Source organism: Engraulis encrasicolus, unplaced genomic scaffold (assembly GCF_034702125.1).
Source record: "Engraulis encrasicolus isolate BLACKSEA-1 unplaced genomic scaffold, IST_EnEncr_1.0 scaffold_61_np1212, whole genome shotgun sequence".
NCBI classification, from domain to species: domain Eukaryota; kingdom Metazoa; phylum Chordata; class Actinopteri; order Clupeiformes; family Engraulidae; genus Engraulis; species Engraulis encrasicolus.
Window position 1 is genome coordinate 56,682 of NW_026945939.1, and position 27,620 is coordinate 84,301.

The following is a 27,620-nucleotide window of genomic DNA, read 5'->3' on the forward strand; positions in this document are numbered from 1 at the left end:
AATATAAACACCACTGTCCTTCTGGTCGTTGACACTTAACATCCGCATGCTCATGGTTTATCCAGTAGTTGTTTCACATTATACAGCGGAACAGACCAATGGCTTTTTATATCGCAGAATTAGTAATTGGGGGGGGGGGGGGGGGAATACCAAATACCACAATTGTCCTGATTTCCCACCCCTGTGTAGTTTCGTAAATTTTTTAGGAGGAGCTTAGCTAGGGGTGTAAATCACAGCCTCCATGACGATTCAATATCGATATTTTATCATTCGATGCGATGCGTTTTGATTATTTTCAATACTTGAATGCCCCACGATACAATACGATTTGATTCGTCTTTTTCCAATTGCTTTTCCACTTCAACTATGTTATGGAGCTAGGGTATTGGGCAGTGGCCAGCGATTCGATTATTTTCGATACTAGAGAATGCTCCACGACACGATGCGATTGGATTCAATCCTCAGATTATAGTGATATATCGATACATTTCGATCATTATTTACAACCCTAATTAGCTTAGTCTTAGAGGTCCGAGCAAAGGTGGAAGAGCAAAACAGTGGCCATGCGTCAGCAGGGGGCTTGGACCAATTGGGAGCATGCACTAACTCAGAAGATCACCTGGTCAGAACTTTAGAGGTCAGAGCCAGCAAGAAGTTTCTGATCCAGTCAGTGTATGACGTCCTACCAAGTCCAGCCAATCTGCATTGCTGGGGGCTAGCTGAAGCACCATCTTGTCTTCTATGCCCTGCAAGAGGATCGCTGGTGCACATCTTAAGCTGCTGCCCGAAAGCCCTGGGAGAGGGGAGGTACAGATGGCGCCATGACCAGGTGTTGAAGGCAGTAGCGGACACCATCTGTGCTGAAATCCAGCAAAGCAAGCACCAGCCCTTAGCAAGGCCACACATTGCCTTCGTCAGGGCCGGAGAGAGGCCTCAGTCACAGCCAAAGGTCCCATCTGGGCTGCTATCCACAGCGGGTGACTGACAGCTGAAGGTGAACCTGGGGAGACAATTGACGTTTCACATCACCAGCACTACACTCAAGCCAGACATGGTCCTGACATCAGAGAGTGCAAAGCAGGTGGTGCTATTGGAACTTGCAGTCCCCTGGGAAGACCGGATTGAGGAAGCTTTTGAGCGGAAAAAGGCGAAGTACGTGGGACTAGTGGAGGACTGCAAGCTGACAGGGTGGAGGGCCCACTGTGAGCCAATAGACGTGGGTTGCAGAGGATCTCCAGGACATAGCCTGCACCGATCACTCAGGCTACTTGGAATCAGAGGTGCTCAAGAAAGGAAAGCCACCAGAGACATCTGTGAGGCAGCTGAGAGAACCTCGAGGTGACTGTGTGGATCAAAAGGGGCGACACATGGCTTAGTGGGTCTGATCACCCGTGAGGGAGCACCCACCTAAGCTACGGAAAGCCCTAATGAAAGATACCCCCAGGGGTGCTCGAGAGGGGGGGAGGATGAGCACCCCACATGGACGGACCTTCTGGTACAGAACATGAGTAATGGATTAACGACAACGAGAGTATCCTGTATGTGTGGCAAAAGCTGCAAGAACCTAAGAGGTCTGAGGGTCCATCAGACGAAGATGGGCTGTACGAGGAGGAAGCAAGCAGAGCAACGCACAGCGCGGCCCCTGGTAAGACGGAGGAGGAGCAGGACCCTGAGTCAACCCACAGTGTCCAGAACCTCCAAGCTCAGCTCGCCCCCAATCCATCTGAACATCGCAGGGTCTTGTGGCCAGCAGCACACAAGGAGTCTGAGTGGCGCCAGTTCGACAAAGACGTAGACGGTTGTTGAGGCATCATTGAGAGGGGGTGTAGACCAGCAGCTCCAAACGATGTGCACCTTCATCGTCTGCATCGGTGCTGAGCGATTTGGTGTTAAACAGATAAAGGCAGAACGCAGACAGGCCCAAAAGGCGAGAGAACAAGACAGCGAAACAGTGTTTCAAGAAGGCGAGCGAGGAAGAGAGGCCCGCCCTGGTTGAGCTCATGTAACGGAGGCTAACTAGCAGAGTTGGCGTGGAACCAGGGATTAAAATGAACTTTTTTCACAACCGTCCCGGAACCGTTCCGAAAATCATTGTGAACCGTTATGGTTTCTGCGACAGTGAAAAGGCGGACATATTTTTGGATGGGGGGTTTGGGGTTTCNAACACAAAAAAAAAAANGTTTTTTAGATGCAATTTCATGCATTTTAATGCATNTTAATCAACCAGGTGTCTGGCTTAATGCTGTGCCGTACATCTGAAAATTATTATTAAAGAAAGACGGTCCGTCCTAAAGACGAATGTATGGCCACCCTATAGGCCTATTCTGCCCTACAAAACAAGAACGTAGTAACTCAGAATCTGGCAAACTGAGAAAAAAGGCTTCAAAGTTTCCAATATGGCGCGACAACTGTGTTGTCGATAAAGTGGTGGTGACACTTCCTTGTGATGCGTTTTTAGGATAGAAATTAAATGCACACAAAAAACCCTGAAAAAACAACATTTATGTGTCTTTTTGCCACAAAAAACGGAGTTACTGCGTTCTTGGCTGGTATTACTGCCACAAAATGGAGTTACTGCAGGAGTTACTGTGTTCTTGCCTATCACTGTCTACTCCCAAACCATTCCCATTGGAAAGTGCAGCAGTAACTCACAGACTTACTGCGTTTCTGTTTCTCACGACGTAACCTTAAATCCAACACTGCAGTAACTATTTTTTTGTCATTTTTGCACTTTCAAAATGATTTTTCTCTAAAACGGGACGATGTTGGACCACCATGTTTTGACACAAGACAAATGAGGTAGTTTAAAGCCCATTTCCGAGCTAAACTCAATTTCGACCATTTTCGAGTTACTGCGTACTTGTTTTGCACGGCAGTGTTGGTTACTGTGTTATATTGAACAAACATGGTTAAGTAATAGGCTTTTTGGCATAGGCTAGGCTACTGTGCACAATTTCAGCAACTTGTTGGGCATCAAACCAAAACACTAGCAGTGATGAGGCATACAATTTCATAATGTAAGGAAATTTACACTTTGATAGGCCTAGGCTACATTACATTGTTCTTTCCATCATGCAAGTCTAGGCCTACATTTACTTAGATTTTTTAGTTTAATTTTAGTTTGGAAGCCAACACATATGCTCAATAACAAGTGTAGCTTAAGTTTGAAATACTTTGACAATAGTGTGACGCTCAGTTTGCAACATCCAAAAAAAATCATCTGATTTCAGTTGTGGCAGTAGATGCGCAGTATCGCCAAAGTCTCCTCCCGTCACAAGGACCAAGGGAATGAACAGCGCAAGTCAGGCTACACATGATAGCCTAAATGTATACACCCAACGAATCCATTTCTCCTCACAAAGATAGCGGTTGATCATTTGTAAACGTATAGGCCTATGCCAAGAGGGATTTAGCATTTCTAGGTTGCATATTGTTTAAAAGTTAGGTTATTTGATGATCTGACTTCTCGCTCTCCCTCTCCCTCCCAGTGCCGTCACACGGGCAGGCGCCCGACAGGCACACACCTTTCTCTCTCTCTCGCCCCCTCTTCCCATCATCAAGCTGTCTTTCAAACTAAGGATGTTTCAGAGATTAATAAAAAGCCTTTTGACCAGACATCCCCGAATGATGACTGTTAAGGCTACACGCGCTGTTTGGCTGGCAGTTGACGTGAAGTGTTTCGTCGCGCATTTCATTGATTCGAGTAGACTTGATCATGGAAATTTCCACATCGTTAAAACAACATGCAACTAGAATGGGCACTCGGTAGAGCGCAAACCTTCGCCTACGCCACTTATTTTTTTCTGGCCATCTTCAGAGTGTGGGGCATAACATTCTCCAAATTTTGGTGTTAGTTTCATTTAAATCGGACCGAAATATCGTAATATTACATTTTTGGCCCATTCTTGACCTCTTATTCAATTCAGCATGCACACGTTGTTCTGGCATATAGTGCTTGGCAAAGAAAAGTCACTGGAGCCACATAGACAATAAAAATCCAAAAAGTCCAGAATTGACCGAGTTAAGATGAGAAACATGCATTTCGCAAGGTCTTGACCCCACAGACCGTTGACCCCCAAACGCTAAAAAACATATGGACACCACCATGACGTGTGGCACATCACAAGATCGGAAATTGAATTCTGCACATCTTGGCACTGGTTTCAGGCAAATGAATGAATGAATGAATGAATGAATGAAAAAAATGAATGAATGAATGAATGAATGAATGAATGAATGAAACTTTATTGTCATTGTACAGGTACAACGAAATTGGTAAAGTGCAGATGCTCACGGTGCTTAAAAATCAACAAAGAACCTATATATATACTGTATAAAAATAATTAAGATAATTAAATCGGATGCCAATTAACCGAGATATCGCAAATTTACGGTTTTGACCTTTTCGTGACCTTGACCTTTGACCCAATCACTCCCAAAAAGTAATCGATTGTTCCTTGGGTCATGACCAATCATCCCACTAAATTTCATAAAAATCGGCTCAGTTCTGACTGAGTTATACGAAGTACAAACAAACAAACAAACATATTCACAAACTAGAATGGGCACTCGGTAGAGCGCAAACCTTCGCCTACGCCACTTATTTTTTTCTGGCCATCTTCAGAGTGTGGGGCATAACATTCTCCAAATTTTGGTGTTAGTTTCATGTAAATCGGACCGGAATATCGTAATATTATATTTTTGGCCCAGTCTTGACCTCTTATTCAATTCCGCATGCACACGTTGTTCTGGCATATAGTGCTTGGCAAAGAAAAACGTTTTTGACCTTTTCGTGACCTTGACCTTGACCTTTGACCCAATCACTCCCAAAAAGTAATCGATTGTTCCTTGGGTCATGACCAATCATCCCAGAACATTTCATAAAAATCGGCTCAATTTACGTTTTTGACCTTTTCGTGACCTTGACCTTTGACCTTTGACCCAATCACTCCCAAAAAGTAATCGATTGTTCCTTGGGTCATGACCAATCATCCCACTAAATTTCATAAAAATCGGCTCAATTTACGTTTTTGACCTTGACCTTTGACCCAATCACTCCCAAAAACTAATCGATATTTCCTTGGGTCATGACCAATCATCCCACTAAATTTCATAAAAATCGGCTCAGTTCTGTCTGAGTTATACAAAGTACAAACAAACATTTTGACCTTGACCTTTGACCCAATCACTCCCAAAAACTAATCGATTGTTCCTTGGGTCATGACCAATCATCCCACCAAATTTCATAAAAATCGGCTCAGTTCTGTCTGAGTTATACGAAGTACAAACAAACAAACAAACATATTCACAAATAAATAAATAAATACACAGCGGTCAAAACATAACCTTCGCGAAGGTAATAAAAATAATAATAAAATAAATAAATAAATACACAGTGGTCAAAACATAACCTTCGCGACAAAGTCGTCGAAGGTAATGAGGAGGATTTGCAACAGGAGCTGCTGAAACAGTCTACAAAAGTTATGATGAAACTTTTGAGGATTCTGCGACCTACAGCTATCAATAGCCTGCATAACGGAAACACCGCTCCATGTTGCATTTTTTTAAGAATTAAGGGGCGAAATCCTCATCACCTTTGTGATGTTCATAGTTTTTAGTAGTCCTAACACGGGTGCATGCAAGACGCTCGTGTAATGGAGGCCAACTAGCAGAATCCACAGCCTTAGTGAAAGCAAGAAAAGTAGGCTAGGCTACTTGAGATATTTTCTCGCCCATGCTTTCGCGTGATGCAGAGTCGTAATTTTAATCCCTCCGATAGCGTCATACAGTCTCGGTGCCGCTGGGCTCAGAGACTAGTCTCCATCTCTTGATGCACATTGGGCTAGTCCAATGAAATGCTTTGGTTCTCGAAGGCTCGCCCCTCCCTACAGACCCTCTTTTGAAAAAACTCATCATCACCCCAAATGTAGTTGACTAGCTATGCTGTTAAAACTGGCCGACGGAGAGGACGCAAAATGGAGAAAGAAAAGAGTGGCTATGACAAGCGCAAGAAAAAGAGAAAGCAAAAGCTAAAAGAGGGCCCAACAAAATGTGCTAAAATCACTGACTTGTTTAAAACTAACAGCATAAGCTCGCGCTCATGTTTCGGCCCGTGGGAGATGGGGAACCACTGCCAGACAGCTCAATCTCAGGTTGGGACAGACAGTGGGGCTGGAGCCGCGAGCGCACAGGTGGTGCAGAATGAAGAGGAGGTGTAGGAGATGGTTCGAGTAGGGGAAGAAAAGAGGAGGAGACGGTATACGAGACGTGACCCAGGGAGAAATTGAGGTTAGCTTTCACCCCCCAACACACCCGATATGCAGTGTAGCCAAATTACTCCCCTATTACCCATACCGTCGATGGGGTTAGCTACGCGTTCTGCGTTTCGTTTCGCATTGTCTGAGACCAAGTTGTCATCCTGATTTTATCAAATCGGTCACAAACATGTACCCATTTTGATACAAACCCCAACTCATTAGAAGTTGGGACGAAAGGTTAATTGTGAAATAGTAACAAAATACTGCCATTTTCAAAAAGTCTGGGTCTGACATTAGTTAGAGAACGGTACAAAGAAAACATATCAGCCATCAAAACTGACCAAAATTATTGTGTTGGGGGATATTCATGAATTTGTAAATCCAACGTGTCTCAAATGAGTTGGGACGGGGTCAATAAAAGGCAGCAAATGTTGAGGAAGACTAAAACAAAAGACAACACTTGTACCAATGATGTACCAATGAAGACTCTGGAAGAACTAGGAATTCTCCGGCGGCATAGGACTACATCGGACCCGTCTGCCTCGCTATGCCGACGCCGAAGAATTAGGAAAAGGGGCAAACGAGGTGGCGTCGAGACACGGCTTGCAGCCAACCCAACTCGTCCAGCAATACCATCAATTCTCTTGGCAAACGTCAGATCTCTGGACAATAAGATGGATGAAATACGGCTACTAAGATCAGCGAACAAAACCGTGAGGAACTGCTGCGTTACGGTGTTCACCGAATCATGGCTGAACGACGGCATACCCGATTCGGCTTTACATCTGGAACAACTAACGTGCCACCGAGCGGACAGAGCCCTTGCAGAGAAAAAACGAGGAGGAGGAATATGTGTCTACACACATGATGCTTGGTGCAATAATGCTACGGTAGTACAGAGGCACTGCTCTCCACGAGTGGAGTTCATGATTATCAAGTGCCGACCCTTCTATCTACCCAGAGAAATATCCGCTATCCTATTAGTCGCCGTCTACCTCCCACCCAGCAACAACAATGGCGTCAAAAGCGAGGCACTGAACGAGCTGCATCGGGGCATCAGTGAACAACAAGATGCACACCCAGATGCCTTCACAGTGGTACTAGGAGATTTCAACCACGGAAATCTCAAAACAGTACTTCCAAAATTTCATCAACATGTCAACTTCCCAACAAGAGGACAAAACACCCTGGACCTCGTTTACACAAATCAGAAGAGAGCATACAAGGCAAAGCCCATCCCCCACATTGGATCATCAGACCACACGACAATTCTGCTACTGCCAGCTTACAGACAAAAGGCAAAACTCACCAAACCAGTTCAGAAGGAGGTGAGAAAATGGCCTGAGGGAGCCATCTCACGACTTCAGGACTGCTTTGAAACCACAGACTGGGACATTTTCAAAACAACTGCCACCCACAGCAATCACATTGACATTGAGGAGTACACAGACACTGTGACCTCCTACATCACAAAATGCATCGATGATGTTACAGAAATAAAACACATCACTACCAGGGCCAACCAGAAGCCATGGTTCACAGGAGACGTTCACCGACTGCTGAGGGCCAGAGACAAAGCCTTCAGAGCAGGAGACGTAGCTGGCCTAAAGACAGCAAGGGCTAACCTGTCCCAGGGCATCAGGAAAGCAAAAAAGGAATACTCAGACAAAATAACAACACACTTCAAAGACAGCAGAGATGCACAGAGCCTGTGGCAGGGCATACAGGCCATCACGGACTATAAGCCTGCACCACGAAGCTGCGACAACAACACCTCTCTGCTAAACGACCTGAACAGTTTCTTTGCCCGCTTTGAAGCACAAAATGACACTCACCCACAGAAAACTCCCCTCCCCCCCATGATCAACCCCTTTACCTGTCCTCTGCCAGTGTTAAGAGGACACTGGCCACCATCAACCCACGCAAAGCAGCTGGCCCAGACAACATACCAGGCCGAGTGTTGAAGGATTGTGCAGAAGAGCTGAAGGATGTCTTCACAGACATCTTTAACATCTCTCTGGAGCAAGCAGTCATCCCATCACTTTTCAAAGCTGCTACCATCATACCTGTGCCGAAGAAATCATCACCATCATGCTTCAATGACTACCGTCCTGTAGCACTGACGCCCATAATCATGAAGTGCTTCGAACGGCTAGTCCTGTCACACATCAAAGCCACCCTACCCCCCACCCTAGACCCCTACCAGTTCGCATACCGAGCCAAGCGATCCACGGAGGATGCAATTTGCTCTGCCCTCCATCCAGCCCTCACCCACTTGGACAATAAAGACTCATATGTGAGAATGCTGTTCATTGACTTCAGTTCAGCATTCAATACCATAATACCACAACAACTCATCAGAAAACTGGACAAACTAGGTTTCAGCACCTCCCTCTGCAACTGGCTGCTGGACTTCCTGATGCAAAGACCACAAGCAGTACGGGTAGGGAACAACACCTCGAGCACCCTGACCCTGAGCACGGGGGCTCCGCAAGGTTGTGTTCTCAGCCCCCTGCTGTTCACGCTGCTGACACACGACTGCACAACGACCCACAGCACTAACCATCTAGTGAAGTTTGCGGATGATACAACACTGGTGGGCCTCATCACCAAGGGCGATGAGACTCACTACAGAGAAGAAGTAGACCCTGCTGGCCAGATGGTGCAAAGACAACAACCTCCTGCTGAATGTCAACAAGACCAAGGAGATTGTTGTCAACTTCCAAAGGGTCCAAAAACAACTGCCACCACTGACCATCGACGGCGATGCTGTGGAGAGAGTGAGCAGCACCAAGTTCCTTGGAGTGCACATCAGCGACGACCTCTCTTGGACCACCAACACTACATCACTGGCGAAGAAGGCCCATCAGCGTCTCTACTTCCTGCGCAAACTAAAGAAGGCAAGTGCTACACCCTCCATCATGACAACATTCTACAGAGGAACCATAGAGAGCGTCGTGTCCAACTGCATCACAGTGTGGGGAGGAAGCTGCACGGAGAAAAACAGGAAGACACTCCAGCGTGTTGTGAACACAGCGAAGAAGATCATTGGAGTACCACTCCCCTCCCTGCAGGACATTTACACCACACGCCTCACCCGGAAAGCACTGATGATCATCAAAGACACAAGCCACCCTGCACACAAACTGTTCAGCCTCCTGCCCTCTGGAAAGAGGTACAGGCGCCTCCGTTCCCGTACCACCAGGCTGGCGAGCAGCACAATGCACCAAGCGATCAAGATGCTGAACACTCAACCCACTCTCCCTCCACTGTCAGCCTCTAGCCAGCAAGGCCACTGACAAACCCCCCCCCCCCCCCCCCCCCCCCCCCCCCCACCCTCCCCACTGTCAGCCTCTAGCCAGCAAGGCCACTGACAACCCCCCCCCCATCCCCCACCACCATATCTGCGACTGAACATTCCACCTGCACTACTATACTTGTGACTGAACTTTCAACCTGCACTAACTCAAAACATGCACACACACACACACACACACACACACACACACACACACACACACACACACACACACACACACACACACACACACACACACACACACACACACACACACACACACACACAAGCACACTGCACTTTCTGCACTAAACCCAAACATACACACACTGACACACACACACACACACACACACACACACACACACACACACACACACACACACACACACACACACACACGAACACACACACAAGACGCACACCGCACCTTCTACCTGCACTAAACACATACACACACACACACACACACACACACACACACACACACACACACACACACTTTATTTTCTTCAAAATGCTACTATTACCATGTCAGAACGCTATAAAGGACTTTTTTTAGGAAAAGCACAAAAACACAACAAATACCTCTTAATGTATGTCCTCTACAAGTCTTCTGTTGTCCAGTCTTGCACTTTAAATGTCTGTATGAGCACTGTCTATGTCCATACTGTCTTAAGTCCATGTATAAGTACTGTCTGTCTATGTCTATACTGTCTATGTCCTTACCTTAATTAGTCTATGTCTGTATGGGAAAGCAAGAAATGTAATTTCAAATTCTTTGTATGACCAGTGCATGTAAAGAAATTGACAATAAAAAACCTACCCTACTTACAGTTAATAGCATTAACCGATGAGATGTTTTTATATTAAAAACAGTGTTGATTTCTATCTTGGACATGGTTTCAACAGCTTAAATGGAAGGTGTATTCCTTGTCATGTCTTGCAATGTTTTCCTTTCTGTAGTGCTTACACTGTGGCAGGTCTTGACCAAAAGCCAGCCATTTTATGTCTTTATGTTGGAGTTAAACTGTTAAAACATAGTAGAGAGTAGAGTGTGGCTCGGGCCGTTTTTTTCTGTCCGAGCCCGGCCCCCAGCCGACAGAAAAGTGATCAACCCCGACCCGAGCCCGAGACTAATTAAAATGTTTGTGTCCGAACCCGTCCGAAGCCCGAGACCACTGTAATAACAACAGAACCTGTGCGCAAGCAAGATTTTCTATGTGGGCTCCTCCATACTCAAAATAGCACGTGATAAACAGCCAGGATAGGCAAAGACGTTAGGATGAGGCAATTTGCAGTAGCCTAATTTAGTTACGCACGCATAGTAAGTATAAACACACACACACACACACACATGTGACAGCGCACCTTATGTTTCTTTCGGTTAGACCAGAGATGTTGGGTGCGGTGATCAAATGCATGGGAGGGGCGTGAGAGGATAAGACAGGCGAAAACTAACGAATAAGTTTTGGATGCAGTCAGCGCGGCTATGGAACATTTGTTACGTTACTGTTAGTGCAAATAAATCCAGCGAGGCCCGTGAAGCTGCCGCTCCTTGTCATTAAGAAGGATGGGCTATAAGTTAACCCGAAGAACAGTAGCCTGTTCGGCCCTCCAAGAGAATGTAATTTCCCCTGATGTCCATGCGGTCAATATAAAAACAGGAAAGGTTGCACGCGCATAGTTACAACTGTACAGTAAAAGTGACAAGAATTAAGAACCTACGTGAAGGACATGAAATGTCACAGCGGACAAAATAGTAACAGGAAACCTCTTCGCCCCTACCTTAGGCAACTCCACGTAGCGTGTGCGTCTTCTTAAATCCATATTATGCTCCTTGCTACCCTATGCTGGAAATGTAATCCTTGGCGAGCAATGCAGTGACAAACTTCGTCATTTTATGTTCAACATTTAAGACAGCATCGAAGGCATGCTAAAACATGGCCTACATAGGCCTACAACAAAAGACCACGCGTTCACTGACAACTGTTGATTTGGCGCTTATTAAGAAAGCAAGTTGACTCGGCATTCCTGCTCGGCTGACTGGGAGTGAGCGTCCATGTTGCCGCTGGTAACTGGCGCGTGCATACAGCCAATAATAATCCTCGCACGAGTAGCCTACCAACATTTTCATTTATGCATATTCAATTACTTATTTTTTAATCACAAAACTGCCGTTTGCATGAACTGAAACGTTTCCTCTGGTTGCTTACACTTTTCACAATGTCTGTTTGCTTCAAGCCCGAGTCCGACAGATATTCTTTTTTTTTTGTCCGAGTCCGGCCCGGCCCGTCGGGTTCCGACCCGGCCCGTCGGGCTTCGGTCGGGTTGCCATGCTCTGGTAGAGAGTACAATTTGTACTTACCGTATTGGCCCGAATATAAGACGTGGTTTTTGTTCTAAAAATAGTACTCTAAAAAGGGGGGTCGTCTTATTTCCGCGCGCTAGACTAAAAACTTTTTTTTTTTTTTTTTTTACTTTACCTGAATGCGGCCATTATGCTTCACAACAATGACACAAAACTCAATAGCCTTATGGATAGGGCGAGAGATTGTTTTGTCCATATCAAATGTGCATAGGCCTATGCTAACTGCGTTTCGTGATGAGTGTTGCACCGCCCGTCTATCAACTGTCAATGTCAACGCGATGCGGGCCGACAATGCGAGGGGGAAAACACAACAGTCAATCGCGATCCGTTGCTCTGTTTTTATTTGTGTTCGGTTTTACAGTCTCATCAGGAAAACTTTGGTTGTTCTCTCTGGTCACCAGTACAACTTGAAACTAAAGAAATGAAGGGTGATTTGATGAACAACATGTAGGCTAAGTTTTGGATGCTGTCATCAGCCAATGAATGGTCATTCATGTGCGCGAGAGAGCGGCGCCTTGACAGGTGGTGCCTATTTGACGATATCCCTCACAACAATACAGCGACAGAGAGTAATGGTTAGGGCAAGAGATTGTCTTGTTCATATAAAATCACTAAGAGTTTTACCCTTGGCACGAAATGAATGCCAATCGGACTTCTAATGTCAACGGTGCTGATAGGCAGCGCATGGGTTTCAAATGCAATGCGTCAATCTGCTTTTGGTCACGTTCGGTTTCTACAGTCCAACGGAAAACTTTGGATGCATAAAATGAACGGCGATTTGGCGAGACGGCTGCTGGTTAGATATTGCTGTCAACAAAGCATTTTGCCAAAATCTGTGCATTGCACAATAGATAGTCTATCTCTACTGGACTGGTTGCCTGGCTGGTGCAGACTGATGCTCTGCGAGTGTAGTATGGAATGTTGTGTCGCACTTAGAACAGTCACACCCAGGCGGCTGTACAGTAGGTGCCTACTGGCGCTTTTCAGGTAACCACTGAAGTGAGCAAAGAAAGGAAAAGGGTATGAGTAGCTATCTGTAGTTTTTTATCATGAAAATTACATTGTGAAATTTGTTCTATGTAAAAAGCCTAAGCTTTTCCAACAAATTAAAAATTGCATTTTGAAAGAAGTTTCCAATGCGAAACTAAATTTAGTCTTCAAAAAACTTTTTTCCCCAAAACATGAACCTGAAAAGGGGGGTCGTCTTATATTCAGGATCGTCTTATATTCGGGCTAATACGGTACTATGTGGCAGTAATCGAAGATCTCCCTTCAAAATATATTGCACGAGTGGCTTTTCATGCTGTTTAAAACCCATTTATTTCATTCAGTACTGTATTCAATTCTACAGGTGAGTTAGAACAGCTTACTGTAGGCTACTACTGCACCCCCATGCTATCATGGAGGCTGACTTTTGAAGTTAGCACTAATACATGTTGCATGGTCAATTTTCACTGTAGCACAGGATGTGCAAGACTCTATTATTAAGAATTGACTTCTGCAACTGCTGCTGACTTCTATAAGCAAAGGACAGTGTCTTCTGGGTCTATTTCAAGTGAGCTCGGGTGGATAGGGGAATGTTAAACCCCTCTATCATTTGCACACATGAAGCGTCCTTAATATGGTCAAGTTTTCACTAGCTGTAATTCTCGGAGTGCTAGAGTGAGACTACAGCCAATATATATTTCATGATGTCATGAACCTATACAATGATTTTAATGACAAAAAATATGTCTTACAGGGTTCTAGCTAGGTTGAAATTATAGCGTAGCGGTCGAGGGAGCGAAGCGACCGAGAGGGCGGGTTGCGGAGTTTTTGACATTTTAAGGTAAAAATAGGCCATTCTAGGGGTACCTAAAAGGTAAATTATCAGTGTTGGGTTGCAGTAATGTAACTACTTTTTTCTGATAAAAGTAGTGTAGGCCTAACGGGTTACTACTAAAAAGTAACGAAACACCCTTGTCTGTGAACTTTTGCGATTAGAGAGAGAGCCTTTATGACTCCCTCTCTCGGGTGCATAAGCGCAAATAGAGATCTATGCGGAGGAAGAGAGAGGTGTGTCGCGGAGTACCCTCCTTCTCACAGTTGCACTAGTTTTGAAAACGTTGAGGAGCACTGGTGAACCGTGTGTGCATTTAATAATAGGGCATATCAATGTCCGAGTGATCCGATTCCGAGACAAGTGCAGTTTGACACATTTTCCGAGCTCGCGCTATTGTACAGCTTGCGCGTCCTAAAACCACAGGACTGGTGCCTGGTGCATTTCGCAGGCAATTAGCCTAGCCACAGAAGACGCTCATTACCTTTTGCTACGAATGCTTTTTTTTGTAGTGACTCAACCGACAAGCTTAGAAACAAGGCCGACAGGCGGACAACAGATGCGTCCCTCTATGCCAGTTCCAACAATGCAATTTTTTCCCCCCCAAACACCCCCCTGACCTCCTCCTAACCTGTCAACGGCCCCCTGAGGATGTACTTTTTGTTTATTGGTCATCATGGACACTCCAAATAATGTGGCAGGCAGCAAAATGGCAAGACATGGCTTTATTTTTTGCAGTTTAGGCTATAATAAGCTTATCATTCTTGGATTTGGAAAAGAACCATATGATTATTGCCACAAACCTTCTGCATCTAACTTCTTCCATGCAGACTTCAATTTCCTGGCTGCGATGTACCTTTCTATGGTACAATGTACTAAATAATGAGCTGGTTGTCTGAGGGCATGTGGGGGCAATCTTCAAAGGAAATGGCTGAATGAATCTGAAGGATACACTAATATCTTGGGAGCTGATGCTGCCTCATTCCCATCGCAGGTCTCCAATTACACTAAATAACCACAAGTGATGCCTTTTCCCTCACCACTGATCTCACAATACAGTATGTCTGAATTCAGTGTCATCTGTAGCCATGCCTTGGTGCACTGCAAGTTGTGAGATTGGTAATGGACATCTTGAAACTTCAAGCCACATCTTGATGTAAGCTGAAAGTCCTCTTTCCAGTTCCTGTTCAAATGGGCACTTTCTTAAATGGGGAGGCACATCACTCAGAGAAGCTCATGGGGTATGGCGCCAAAGACATCAGCAAGATCCAGGAAGATGACATGGAGGTTCTTTTTTCCAGCTTTGTTGTTTGGATTTAATGTCAGGTCATGCTGTGTGTTACCCAGACATGCCGCCCTTTGAACAGTATCAATGTGCATGATTGGCCAGCCTTTGTGAAATAACACTGAAAAGGAGATTACTTTCCAAGATAGAGATCAGGACCCCACCTGCTCTACACATGCAGTCAATGATTTCAATTCACTTTGTGTGCTTCACTCTACTATTGGACTCGGAGGCAACAATCAATGCAAGGCACATGTACTAGTTTCCCTTGAATATCTTTTCTATCAAATCCCTGTGAGATTCCTTCTTCCCTCCAGCATGTTTGTGGAGTTATAGTCCCGCTGGTTGGTGTTCTCACAAGTCTCTAGTATAGTTATTGTTCATCATGTACTTACTCATTCTCAAACATCTAGTCACAACACGTATGAAATTAAACAGGACTCACCTGATGCCATTTCTGTCTGTATCATGATGTACCTAGTCTTATCTGTCTTTGACACTACAGCAGTCAACACACCCAACATACCCAGCAAGTCAGATTGTACGGTATGTTTAAAAAAAGACACATTTTCAGAAAAAGTAATGATCTAGTTTAGTTCCAGACAAAATGAAAATACTGTTATGCAGGATCTCCATGTACTGTTCTTGAAACTGATGTGTGTGCAATTGCAATCGCATCTTCCATTTTTTTCCGTTACACTTTAGTCCTACCTTCATTCTGTAATATAGCCTAGTTTGATTTGATTTTCAATGGCTAGATGAGTTTTGAGTCTAAAATAACTCTACTGCATATCAAGCCCATTTGTTTTTCCAAGGTGCAGTACAGTAGCTATATAATGTGCATTGAGAGATCTGTCAACTTATATTGAGCTATACCTTAGTTCTGTAATGCACTTTGCATTACCTGGAAGTGCTTTGATTGTCAATGGACGGCTATGAGGTTTGGGTCTAAATAACTCTGTAATGTGTATCAAACTGTCTAATCCAGGGGTGCCCAACCTATTCCAACTCGGGGTCCCCTTGAAATGTTCATACTTCTTCAGGGTTCATCACTGACTGAATAAATAAAACAAAACATCTACTACAAACAAATATGATTTTGATTTTTAGAAAATGATTTCAAGTCTCACTTGGAATACAGTAAGGGCCAACCAGTGGGCCCAGGCCTAAAGTTCGAGAATCATTGATCTAGTCCATATACTTTCTAAAGGTCTACATACTCTAGATGTGATATAATATGCATTGGGACAACTCACAAATTTCCTACATTAATCTACAACACATTTCTGTAATATACTTTGCATTACATTGCAATGCATGGGTTTTCATTCAAATCCATTGGACAATTGAGTTCTAGGCCTAAAATAGCAGCATACCTTATATTAGGCGATCAAACCCATGTTTTTTTCTGAAAGCACACACTCTCCAGATATGATATAGCAAACGTTGCAATCCAACCTATCCACCTGGGGTCTCCCAACTTCCTCTATCCGTACTTAAGTTCTGTAAAGTACTTTGTACTTTGAAATGCATTGATTTTTAATGGACGGCCATGAGGTGTGGGTATAAAATAACTGTGTAATTTCTATTAAGCTATCCAATCCATTTATTTTCCAAGGTCTACACAGTCCAGATGTGATATAATGTGCATTGTGACATCTCCCAACTTCCTACATTCCTCTATACCATAGTTATGTAATGTGTTTGGGATTACATTGAAATGCATTGATTTCCATTGAAATCCATTAGACAGTTATGGGTTTTTGGCCTAAATAGGTGTATAATTTATATTAAACTAGCAAACCCATATATTTTCTGAAAGCCCACACTCTACAGATATGATATAGCAAGTATTAGGATTTGACCCACCCTCCTACAGGCTTCTGCATCAACCAAACCTTCCATTATATTGCTGAAAAAGTGTATGACGGATATATTTTGACTTATATAATTCATAGGAAAGCACATTATCCATCAAAACTGTATATTTTCAAAATCCCTAAGGTGTCTACATGTGATGTAACATCAATGAAAATATATCCCATCATCACAGACACTTGCATACGCCTACATCCATATATAGGCATGTATTGCGAAATGCACTGGGTGTCATTATAAAAGTGAGTAAAAATATAAGAAAGCTACCACTTCCAGAGGGCTATCATACCAAATAATGTCCCTCAGGCATGGAGGATTACAAAAAACATTGATAGACTTTGCCACCCCAGGTGATACCAACTTCTGCTCCGGCCCATGGACTAACACTCCATCCATCCATCCATCCATCCATCCATCCATCCATCCATCCATCCATCCATCCATCCATCCATCCATCCATCCATCCATCCATCCATCCATGTCCATATCTATATCTATATATAGTTTCATAACCTTTTTCTCTCTCCAGATTGTCAGACTGTGGTGTAACAGGAGAAGGATATGCTGCTCTGGCCTCAGCTCTCATATCAAACTCTTCACACCTGGAGGAGCTGGACCTGACAGGAAACGACCCTGGAGACTCTGGAGTGCAGTTACTCACTGATCTATTACAGGACCCTCAATGTAAACTAAAGAGACTGAGGCAAGAGGATTTTGAATTATTTGTTATTAGATTGCATTTTGTCATAGAAAATGCTGGAGTATGCTTGCCATTCATGCATTTGTTGCCCTTCATGCATGCTCAGCTCACACACACACACACACACACACACACACACACACACACACACACACACACACACACACACACACACACACACACACCGCAACACATTGTTTAACGCTCCAACAGAGAAAAGCCAAAGACATGTCAGTGTTTCCCACAGAAATTTGGAAAATTTTGGAAACTATGGGGGCAGCCAGGATTTTTTTGGGGGGGGGGGTATGAGTACAGTATGACATTGGCGCGTTGAGAAACTACAGGCCTACATTTCAGGGTTAAAATGGGTTAAAAATACTCACTTTAAAGAACTAACGTGCCCCTTTACCTCGCATGTAGCCCAATCATGATTCGAGATTGACAAACATTAAGACATGACATGACATATAAGTTGTTCTCTATCATGTTTGTCCCATTATGCGATCCCTCCCACTACTAGTAACGCATGTGTGTTATACGCTGTGTGTTAATGTGCTCAGTGACGAACCCTTTGCTTCTTGGGCATATGGTTCTAGTGATAGTAAATGTTATTTCTTCTGTGCTCAGTTTCATTTCTAATGCTAGATGAAGGACAGCAGTGCATAACAGTGGACAAAACGAAACTGTTGGTAAAGATAATATTATGAATTTCCAACTCCCATTGTCATTGTGACACAGCACTCCACAGCACACAAGTGAACACTGCACACTGCACACAACGAAATTGCATTTATGCCTCACCCGTGCAAGGGGGCAGCCCTCAGTGGCGCCCCATGGGGAGCAGTGCGGTGGGACGGTACCATGCTCAGGGTACCTCAGTCATGGAGGAGGATGGGGGAGAGCACTGGTTGATTACTCCCCCCACCAACCGGGCGGGTCGGGAGTCGAACCGGCAACCTCTGGGATGCAAGTCTGACGCCCTAACCGCTCACCCATGACTGCCCTTATTAAACATCACTCAAGTTTTCCTTTGAGTTGAAGTGCATTTATTTTCCTTCATTTTTATTACATGGCAGCAGCAGGAACAATGCCATGTTCACTTCACAATCGAAAACAGATCTGATTTCCTCTAGAACCCACATGTGCAAAAATAAGAGTGCTTCATAAGCATTTCATTCTTTTACCTCAGTTTATACATCATGTTTTGAACACTTACACTGACATTCAAAAGTTGGGGTTCATCTTAATATCTCAAGTTATGCAATGTGTGAAACCGTTCAAAAGCTCTGTGTCTGCCCTTTCAAATGGTTTGTTTATGAAATTTGGGGCATTGCCACCTCAGGTACAAATTCAAGTCAAAGCAGCTGAATTAATTTTCTACCCATCAGAGATTAACCTGATGGGACTTGTTAATTTTTATGCTTGCGGGCAAGCAGAGGATGAGGGCCCTCATTTACCCTCATTGAAATGAATGGTAAAATGTTCAGAATGATGATGTCACAAGCCTTGGGTTTTAAATAAAATAAAATAAACAGCTTCACCTATCGACTAGGTAAAGGCATTGTCAGAGAGGTCTTAGCTCCGACTATACACTGTGTTAAGATCATTTGCCAACTAACTGCCACCTGTAGAATGTTCATTCATACACACACATGCAGCCTTGCAGAACTTTAGAACTTTGCTGTCACCTGGCCAACCATGGCCTATGCTGCTGTGGTCACTGTTTAGGCCTCCAGGTATTGGCAGTGGCCTAATGGGTAGGGCGTTGGACTTTTATTATATTATATTGCATTTGGCAGATGCTTTATAACCAAAGCGACTTTCAAAAGAGGACATAATCAAGCCAACATCACAAGCAAATACAGAGTGCACAGGAGATATACAGAACAACAAGTGCAGTTGCAAAGAGGGGTTAGTTTTAAAAAAAAAAATAATAAAGAGTACACACACACACACACACACACACACACACACACACACACACACACACACACACACACACACACACACACACACACACACACACACACACACACACACACACACACACACTAAACTAAACTAAACTAAACATCATGTCAAGAGTCTGCCCTGGGGCAAGGCCAGCTCAAGCATTAGTCTAGTGACCCCTTACGGAAGGAAAATATACTGCAATATACTACAATTTATACTGCAATACATTAGAAAATATATCACAATATATCACAAACACGCTCATATATTTGAAAATATATAGCAATATATTATTGAACAACCTATTACTATATATTGATCCATATATTTTAAAATATATGGCTGGCAAAACAAAACTGTATTCCACTATTCGGTCTGTATTTCTTGATGTTTTTAGTTCAGCAAGCACATTTTGCACGACATTGGACATTTACTCGACATTATAAAGTCATTTTAGGTGGACCATATATGGCCATATATAATAATATATTGATCAATATACAGCAGTCTCTGATTGAATCATCTCAGCTCTCATATCACGTATGACGCGCCTACGTCACGTCGTCACAACCTGAAGCTAAAGTGGCGAGAGAGCCGTCTCGGCTCGAGCGCGGTCCGGATTGTAGCTCCACACAGTCGCCAGCCAGACTTCCCACCACAGTGACACAAACCAACCAGCCGCCTCGAGGTAAGTTATAAAGAGAAGTTTGTTAATTTGTTAACATAAATATACAAGCATATAGTCTGAAACGTCCACAGTGGTTGATGTGCAAAGTTTAGCCAAGTGGTTATCGAAGTTGGATGTTTGTTCATTTTTTCCCCCAAGGACTAGAAATACGTTATTTTTTTGAATTTCCCGCGCTACCAAGCTGTTGTACTACTAGCGATATTTGCGTTGTCGAAATGGTGTGTAGTTCTCATTGACAGTAGATATAGTTCTACACATCTCGAAAACGTAAACGTAATACTTGGGTCGATATTATATGGTTGTAGTGGTCAATTTTTTTTAGTGGTCAATTGAGCCCACTTTATTTGGCTTGTCAGAGAACGTTAGCAACGTCTATCTGGCTAATACTGCTGAGCCCCGACGTCAGCCTAGAAAGCCAGGCCTCAGTTAATTAGCCGCCTAGCTTACTCGGCTAACGCAAGGGAATCAAAGCAGACGTGAAGTGCGACAAGATCTAAATGCACATCGCTAACTTGCTTAAAAAATGGGCACTACAGTATAGTAAAACGAGGCAATGTCCTGCATTATTTTTGGTAAAGCATAGCTGTTGCTGCTTCGGTTTTCCCATTGTGGTAACATCAATAGGTTTTTTTGAGTAACTTGCTCACAAACTAACTGCACTGTCCCGTTCTTGTAGAGCTATTGTTAGAGGTTAACGAAGCCTTGTCGTCAAATTGGTGAATTTCAAAACGGTACACGTCGTTGTCTTCAGCTACTCTGTGATAGTTCGGAGTTTGCTTTGCTCACAGCAATTGCATTCATTGAGTCATGTTGATGTTCATGTTTACTCTTAAAAGAATGCGCGAGTCATTCTTGTTCATCGGAATTCATTCTCGCCAGTTACATGCATGAGTTTAAGTCTTCCTTCGCTTCATCATCTTCATAAAAGAGTGCCTTCGTGCCAAGAACAGACGTGCAACTGTTAACGATGCTGGCTGACATTTCATTGTAGGTGGTGTGGTGTTTTATACTCCCTCTTGCCCTCTGGCTTTTCACTTGCTATGTGGACTCTGTATGAGCATTGGTAGTCAGTCAAGAGACAAAATAAATGTTTCCCAAATCATTTACAGGACTTTGGTCCATATATTCTTGCTAGCTTAGCAACATTCTTCCTCTGAGGATATGTAAAACAAAACCAAAAATGAATAATAAGATATTTTACACACCCAGGTCAACAATTTTAAGTGTTACCCCTAAATAGTTGCCTGCCCTTTTAAAGATGCACTGTTTAGGATTGTTCCCAGATTAGTTATTGTGACTATGCTGCTCATTGAAACTACTACTACCTAATGTACTGCACAGCCATGGAGAAGATTAATCTTTCATGATTGAATGGTGTAATATTCCCAGCCATAGTGAATACTCTGTCTGAAATTGATGGTTATGGTAAGCATGTAAGCAGGTGGGGGTTGGGCGTGTCGAGCAATGTTGCCATCGAAACCAAGTTTTTGTTTGTCCAGTTAAATAGTTGGCGTAAAAGACAGAATGAATCCTCGTGCATTTCCTCCCGACAATTATATGTTCTCATATACTATTTTATGGACATACATGGCTCTGCTGTCAAGTGTTTACCCACCAGTATAATGTTGTAACTTAACTCCATGAAATAACTTTCATTTGAAACCTCTCCCACTTGCTACAGCTTCACTAACAATGTATTTCAGTGATGGGACAAAGTTCAGTTTTAGTTACAATCCAGTTCCACATATTCCAGGTGACCTGTTTTTACCTGTCCAATTCAGCCTGGTGATTCGATGGTGGAATGATCACATGGTTGAATTAGACAGGTAAAACAAGGCCATTTGGAATGTGTGGCCCTAGATTGTAACTGAAACTGAACTTTTTTCCCATCACTACGTTTCATTAGCATATCTTTCAGCCGAGCCCAACTTTCCCGCCCGCTCGCCTCGCTTGTCTACGTCACCAGCCTCTGCTTCCTTGTCGCTTCCCAACGGTAAAAGAAATGGAACGTCTCGCCTGCACAATGGGTTAGAGAGTTAACATTCTTTTTACTTTACTTTTGCAGATGCTGTTGCTCAGGCACATCCAGGTGCGAGGATGGGGGAGATCCGGATGTCGCTAAATAAAAGAATCTGTGAACTGCTTCACCAAGAGAAAAAGAAGTCCATGGACAGGCCTATGAGCCCTCTTGTTGACTTTGAGTGACTGAGGCTGCGGACGGTCTGCCCCTGAATTCACCTTCACTTTCACTTTAAAAAAAAAAAAAATATATATATATATCTGAAGGTGTGTGTGTGTGTGTGTGTGTGTGGGCGCGGGCGCGGGCACGCGTATGTGTTTGTGTGTGTGCATGTGTGCATGTGTGCCAGTGCTTTATGTGTTTCGCTTACCGGCCACAGCCACAGTTTTTTGTTTTGTTTTTGGTTTTTGGGGGGGGGGTTTTAGAATATTTCTGCATTTACATTTTAAGTACAAGTTACTGGCCAAAGTGGGAGACTGAAATTGTTACTGGCCACAGGCAAGTTTCACCAGCATTTGGCCTGTTGGCCGGTGTCGTTGTCAAGTCGTGGTTTGTGTGCGTTTCCCTGCCTGTCTGCCCCTCTGTCTCTGCATGTGTGAGCGGTGGTGTTAAAGGGTCGGTTGGTTTCATGTTTTTAATAAACCAATGTCAACAGTTGAATGAATTGAATTGATGTTTGGTCATTGTTGTAATTACACTACTTCATAAATGCCTTGTATAAAGTACGTTACAGTATATTGTGTAGTGTAATGCAATACATAAGTCAATATATGATTTAATTAATAAGCCATATACTATGGGATATAATCCAATATATGCAACAGTATACTTTACAGTATAATGCAATACATAAATCAATATATGATTCATCAATAAGCCATATATTATGGGATATAATTCAATATATGCAGTAATATACTGTACAGTATAATGCAATACATTAATCAATATATGATTCATCAATAAGCCATATATTATGGGGTATAATTCAATATATGCAGTAATATACTGTACAGTATAATGCAATACATTATTCAATATATGATTCATCAATAAGCCATATACTATGGGGTATAATTCAATATATGCAACAATATATTGTACAGTATAATACAATACATAAATCAATATATGATTTATCAATAAGTCATATACTATATGGGATATAATTCCATATATGCAACAATATATTTCACAGTATAATGCAATACATAAGTCAATATACGAAAACGGCAATAATGTCTATATTCTCGTATACCGCAAAATATATCACTTTATATTGTGCAATATACTGCTGTACAATATAAAATGATATATTGGCAAACAATATATTGTAGTATATTATAATATATTCATATGTTCATACAGGTATATTCAAAAATATATTATCCATCCGTAAGGGACAGTGGTTCCCAAACTTTTCTCCTTGCGCACCCCCTTGTACATTTCAATGTGGTTCGTGCACCACCAGATAAGATGGGGCCGTTCCTGTGATGGTTTTGTAGGCAAGGGTCAATGCCTTGTGTTTGATCAGGGCGGCTATCGGTAACCAGTGCAACTCAATAAATAGAGGAGTAACATGGGTCCTTTTGGGTTGATTGAATATCAACAGTGCCGCCGCATTCTGGATCATCTGCAGAGATTTTAGCTCACAAGCAGGTAGACCTGTCATGAGTGATTTGCAGTAGTCAACGCGGGACATGACCGTGGCCTGGACCAATCGTTGTGTAGAATATTGTGTCAGCACAGGTCTGATATTCCGTACGTTGGACATCTGGAATCAACAGGTCCGGGTGACTGAGTTGATGGAGCATGACAGCTCATCATCAATCATGACGCCAAGGTTTTTGGCGACTTTGTTTGGGGTCACGATGGTGGAGCCTATCTTGAGGTTGATGTTGTGACTTAAGCTGGGCTTACACTGTGCGACTTTTGCCCCGATTTTGCCCCGATTTGGCACTCGCACGACTTTTTGAGAGTCGGGCCGATTTCTTGCTCAATCGCAGGTCAATCGAGAGTCTTGCATCGTGCAGTGTACATGGGGTAACGACAAGCGATTTCGCCTCACGATCGTGCAATCGCAGGGTCGCAAGAAAATCAAAACGGTTTGAAATTCTGGTCGTGGCTCGTGCGTAAATTGCACAGTTAAAGCAGTGCTACGACCCGATTTGACACTTCACATGCACAAATTAATGGGGCCGTGCGATTCGCTGTTGAGCGCGACCTCATCTCCACTTCAGGTGCGCATGTTCCCTCCTCTGCAGACTAGGGAAACATGCCTGTCTCGTCGTGCGGTGGAAGCATTTCGCTCGCATCCGACTGTCGGCTCGTGTAGTGTGAGGACGTGAGTCGTGAGTTGTGAACTTTTAAACAGTGAAATTCCATCGTGCAGTGTGAGCAGAAGCTTAAGACCCACGAGTGAAAATATCTCACAGTGTATGCCCGGCTTAAGCGACTCTTCAGCTGGGATCACCAGGAGCTCTGTCTTGGCCAGGTTCAGCTGTAGATGGTGGTCCTTCATCCATGTTGACAAATTGAGCAGTGACTTGAATGTAGAAAACAACTTGGTGTCTGTAGTGTTGCTGATCTTGTCGTTGTAGTAGGTCGTCTTGGCAGCTGTTACAGAGGCGGAGAAGGAGGCTAGTAGAGATCTAAGTTTTTCGAGGTCAGATGGGTTGCGGGTTTTGCGCCATTTCCTTTCCGCCGCTCTGAGGGTGGTACGTAGAGCTCGGATGGTCTCTGTCAGCCATGGTCGCGGTTGTGAAGGTCTTGCAGGTTTAGTGACTAGTGGGCACAGGTTGTCGAGGCAAGAGGTCAGTGTGGAGCTGAGCTAATCCGTAGCAGTGTCAACATCGAGTGAGGAGAGCACGCTTGCTGAGGGCAAGGCATCTGCCACCACTGATGCAAAGCTAGTGTGTGACAGGTTGCGTAGATTCCGCCTATATGTGACCAAGGGAAGGGGGGTGGGTGTAGGGTCGGGTAGTGAGGTGGTGAAATGGAGGAATAAATGGTCTGAAACATGCATTAATGTTGTCCGCTTGGCAGTCCTTAGTCATGATCAGGTCGAGCTTGTGAGTCGGGGGGCAGCTGGCTAGTTGAATGTCAAAAGAGTTCATCAGGGCCTTGAAGTCTGTGGCGTACGGCTTGTCTAGGTGTATGTTGAAGTCGCCGAGGACAAAAAGGGGGCCGCCTAGGTCCGTGATGGAGGAGATCAGCGTATCCAATTCGTCAATAAAGTCGCCCAGTGTTCCTGGGGGACGGTAGATCACAAGTACAGACACCTTGATTGGGGCTGTGACTTTGATGGCATGGTATTCCAGGCAGCTGTAGTCGTTGGCAGGCAGCAGGGGGGCATAGCTCCAATGCTTGTTGATGGACTGTCATAGGGTTGCAGGTTCGAATCCCACCCTTACCTCTCCTTACCCATCTATGGCTGAAAGACACCTGAATCAATCCCATGCCAACACGCTTGCCAACACTCTCTCTCTCTGTCTCTGTCTCTGTCTCTGTCTCTCTCTCTCTCTCACACACACACACACACACACACACACACACACACACACACACACACACACACACACACACACACACACACACACACACACACACACACACACACACAGTAAACTACAGAGACTGAGGTAAAGAACATTTTTGAATTCATGTTAATAATTAGAAAAACATTCAGAGAGTGCACCTCTGCTCTCTGGTCAACAGAAAAACCAACGCAGTCTCACCCCAAGTAGTCAATTTCTGACTACCTTGGACCAGACTGCAATTTTTGACGTCTTGGGTATTCCTTCCATGTCACATTTTGACTATGTGGCCTAACCCTAAACCTATTCCTAAACCTAACCTCAATGACGTTATGCTGCCACAAGGGGACGCCTTTGAGGACATAGTCAAAATGTGACGTGGAAGGAATACCCAAGACGTCAAAAATTGCAGTCTGGTCAAAGGTACTCAGATATTGACTATTTGGGGTGAGACTGTGTAGGAAAAACACATGTACAGCGAATGTACAAACAAATTTACTATCTCATAACTTCCCTGGCGGAGGTAATAAGCGTATCTAGTGATAGGAAATGTTGGTCTTTACTTGTGCTCGGTTGAGCTTCTATTGCTATTTGAAAGTACAACAGTGCATGAATCTATTATGGATGCTAAAATAAGACTGTTGATATGAATATCTGTGAACTATCCTGATGCTACAAAGTATACATTGTAATTTCCACTGTTGTTGTAGGCCCATGTTTTTCTAAGCATCCATTGTATTCTCCTACCAGAATTGATACATCATATTATGCATATTTACTAGGCCCGTAACGGTGCACTGTATTCGTAACGAACCGAACCAAAATGGCCTTCGGTACGGTACGGTGCTGTACCGAACGGTAGAGTTAGAGTGAGAGAGTAAAGAGAGTAAAATGTTATATGTTTATGAAATTTGGTGCATTGCCACCTTGGCTACATGTTCCTGTCAAAGTAGCTGATTGAATTTCTACCGATCAGAAATGAACCTAATGTGACCTATATTGTTGGAAAGCTTAGATTCTCCTCTTCCAAATGGTATGCATAACATCAAGAGCAGACATCCACATTTTCATGCATGGATATCATAGGACTCATTAAAGGACCAGTTTGGTCAATTTCAACATGCAGTTGTAATGCTCACACTACCCTGGACTTGTCAGTACCTGAGGTTTTTTTTCCCTTCTTCTTCAGCCTTTTCCGAGATCTTGGTCATTGTAATGGGGGCAGCTCTTTGTTTACATTTCATAAAAACATTTTTATTTATTCCCAAAAACATCCGAAAGGTTATACAACATCAGCAGACAACTAGCAAACAGCGGCATCTCATGGGAAAATATTTGGAGTAGACCTATGTTAATTTAAAAAAAAATGTAAACAAACGCTGCCCACATTACAATAGCTCATATCTCGGAAAGGGCTTAGCCGAAAAATGTGGCATCACCGGGTACTGACAAGTCCAGGGTAGAGTGAGCAATACAACAGCACATTGAAATTGACCAAACTGGTCCTTTAAGGGTGGTAGTCAAATGTTTAGTATAGATTTTACTCCATTCTGGCCATAGATCTGAAAAATGCTAAATGCAATGTATTGTAATGTCAAGTCAAGTCAAGTCAAGTAGGTTTTATTGTCAATTTCTTTACATGCACTGGTCATACAAAGAATTTGAAATTACATTTCTTGCTTTCCCATACAGACATAGACTAATCTAGGTAAGGACATAGACAGTATAGACGTAGACAGTACTTATACATGGACATAAGACAGTATGGACATAGACAGTGCTCATACAGACATTTAACCCTGTGAAACCTGAACC

The 27,620-nt window shown here is 43.6% G+C and overlaps 1 protein-coding gene across 1 annotated transcript in view; it reads left to right on the plus strand.

Moving 5' to 3' along the window:
- LOC134444597 (NACHT, LRR and PYD domains-containing protein 3-like) overlaps window positions 1-27,620 on the plus strand; it is a gene marked incomplete at its 3' end in the record, with an annotated part of 67,079 nt that overhangs the window by 24,568 nt on the left and 14,891 nt on the right. The window contains exon 12 of the mRNA XM_063193856.1: window positions 17,438-17,611. Within this exon, the coding sequence (XP_063049926.1) occupies window positions 17,438-17,611 (174 nt within the window). The remainder of the gene's footprint in view (window positions 1-17,437; window positions 17,612-27,620) is intronic.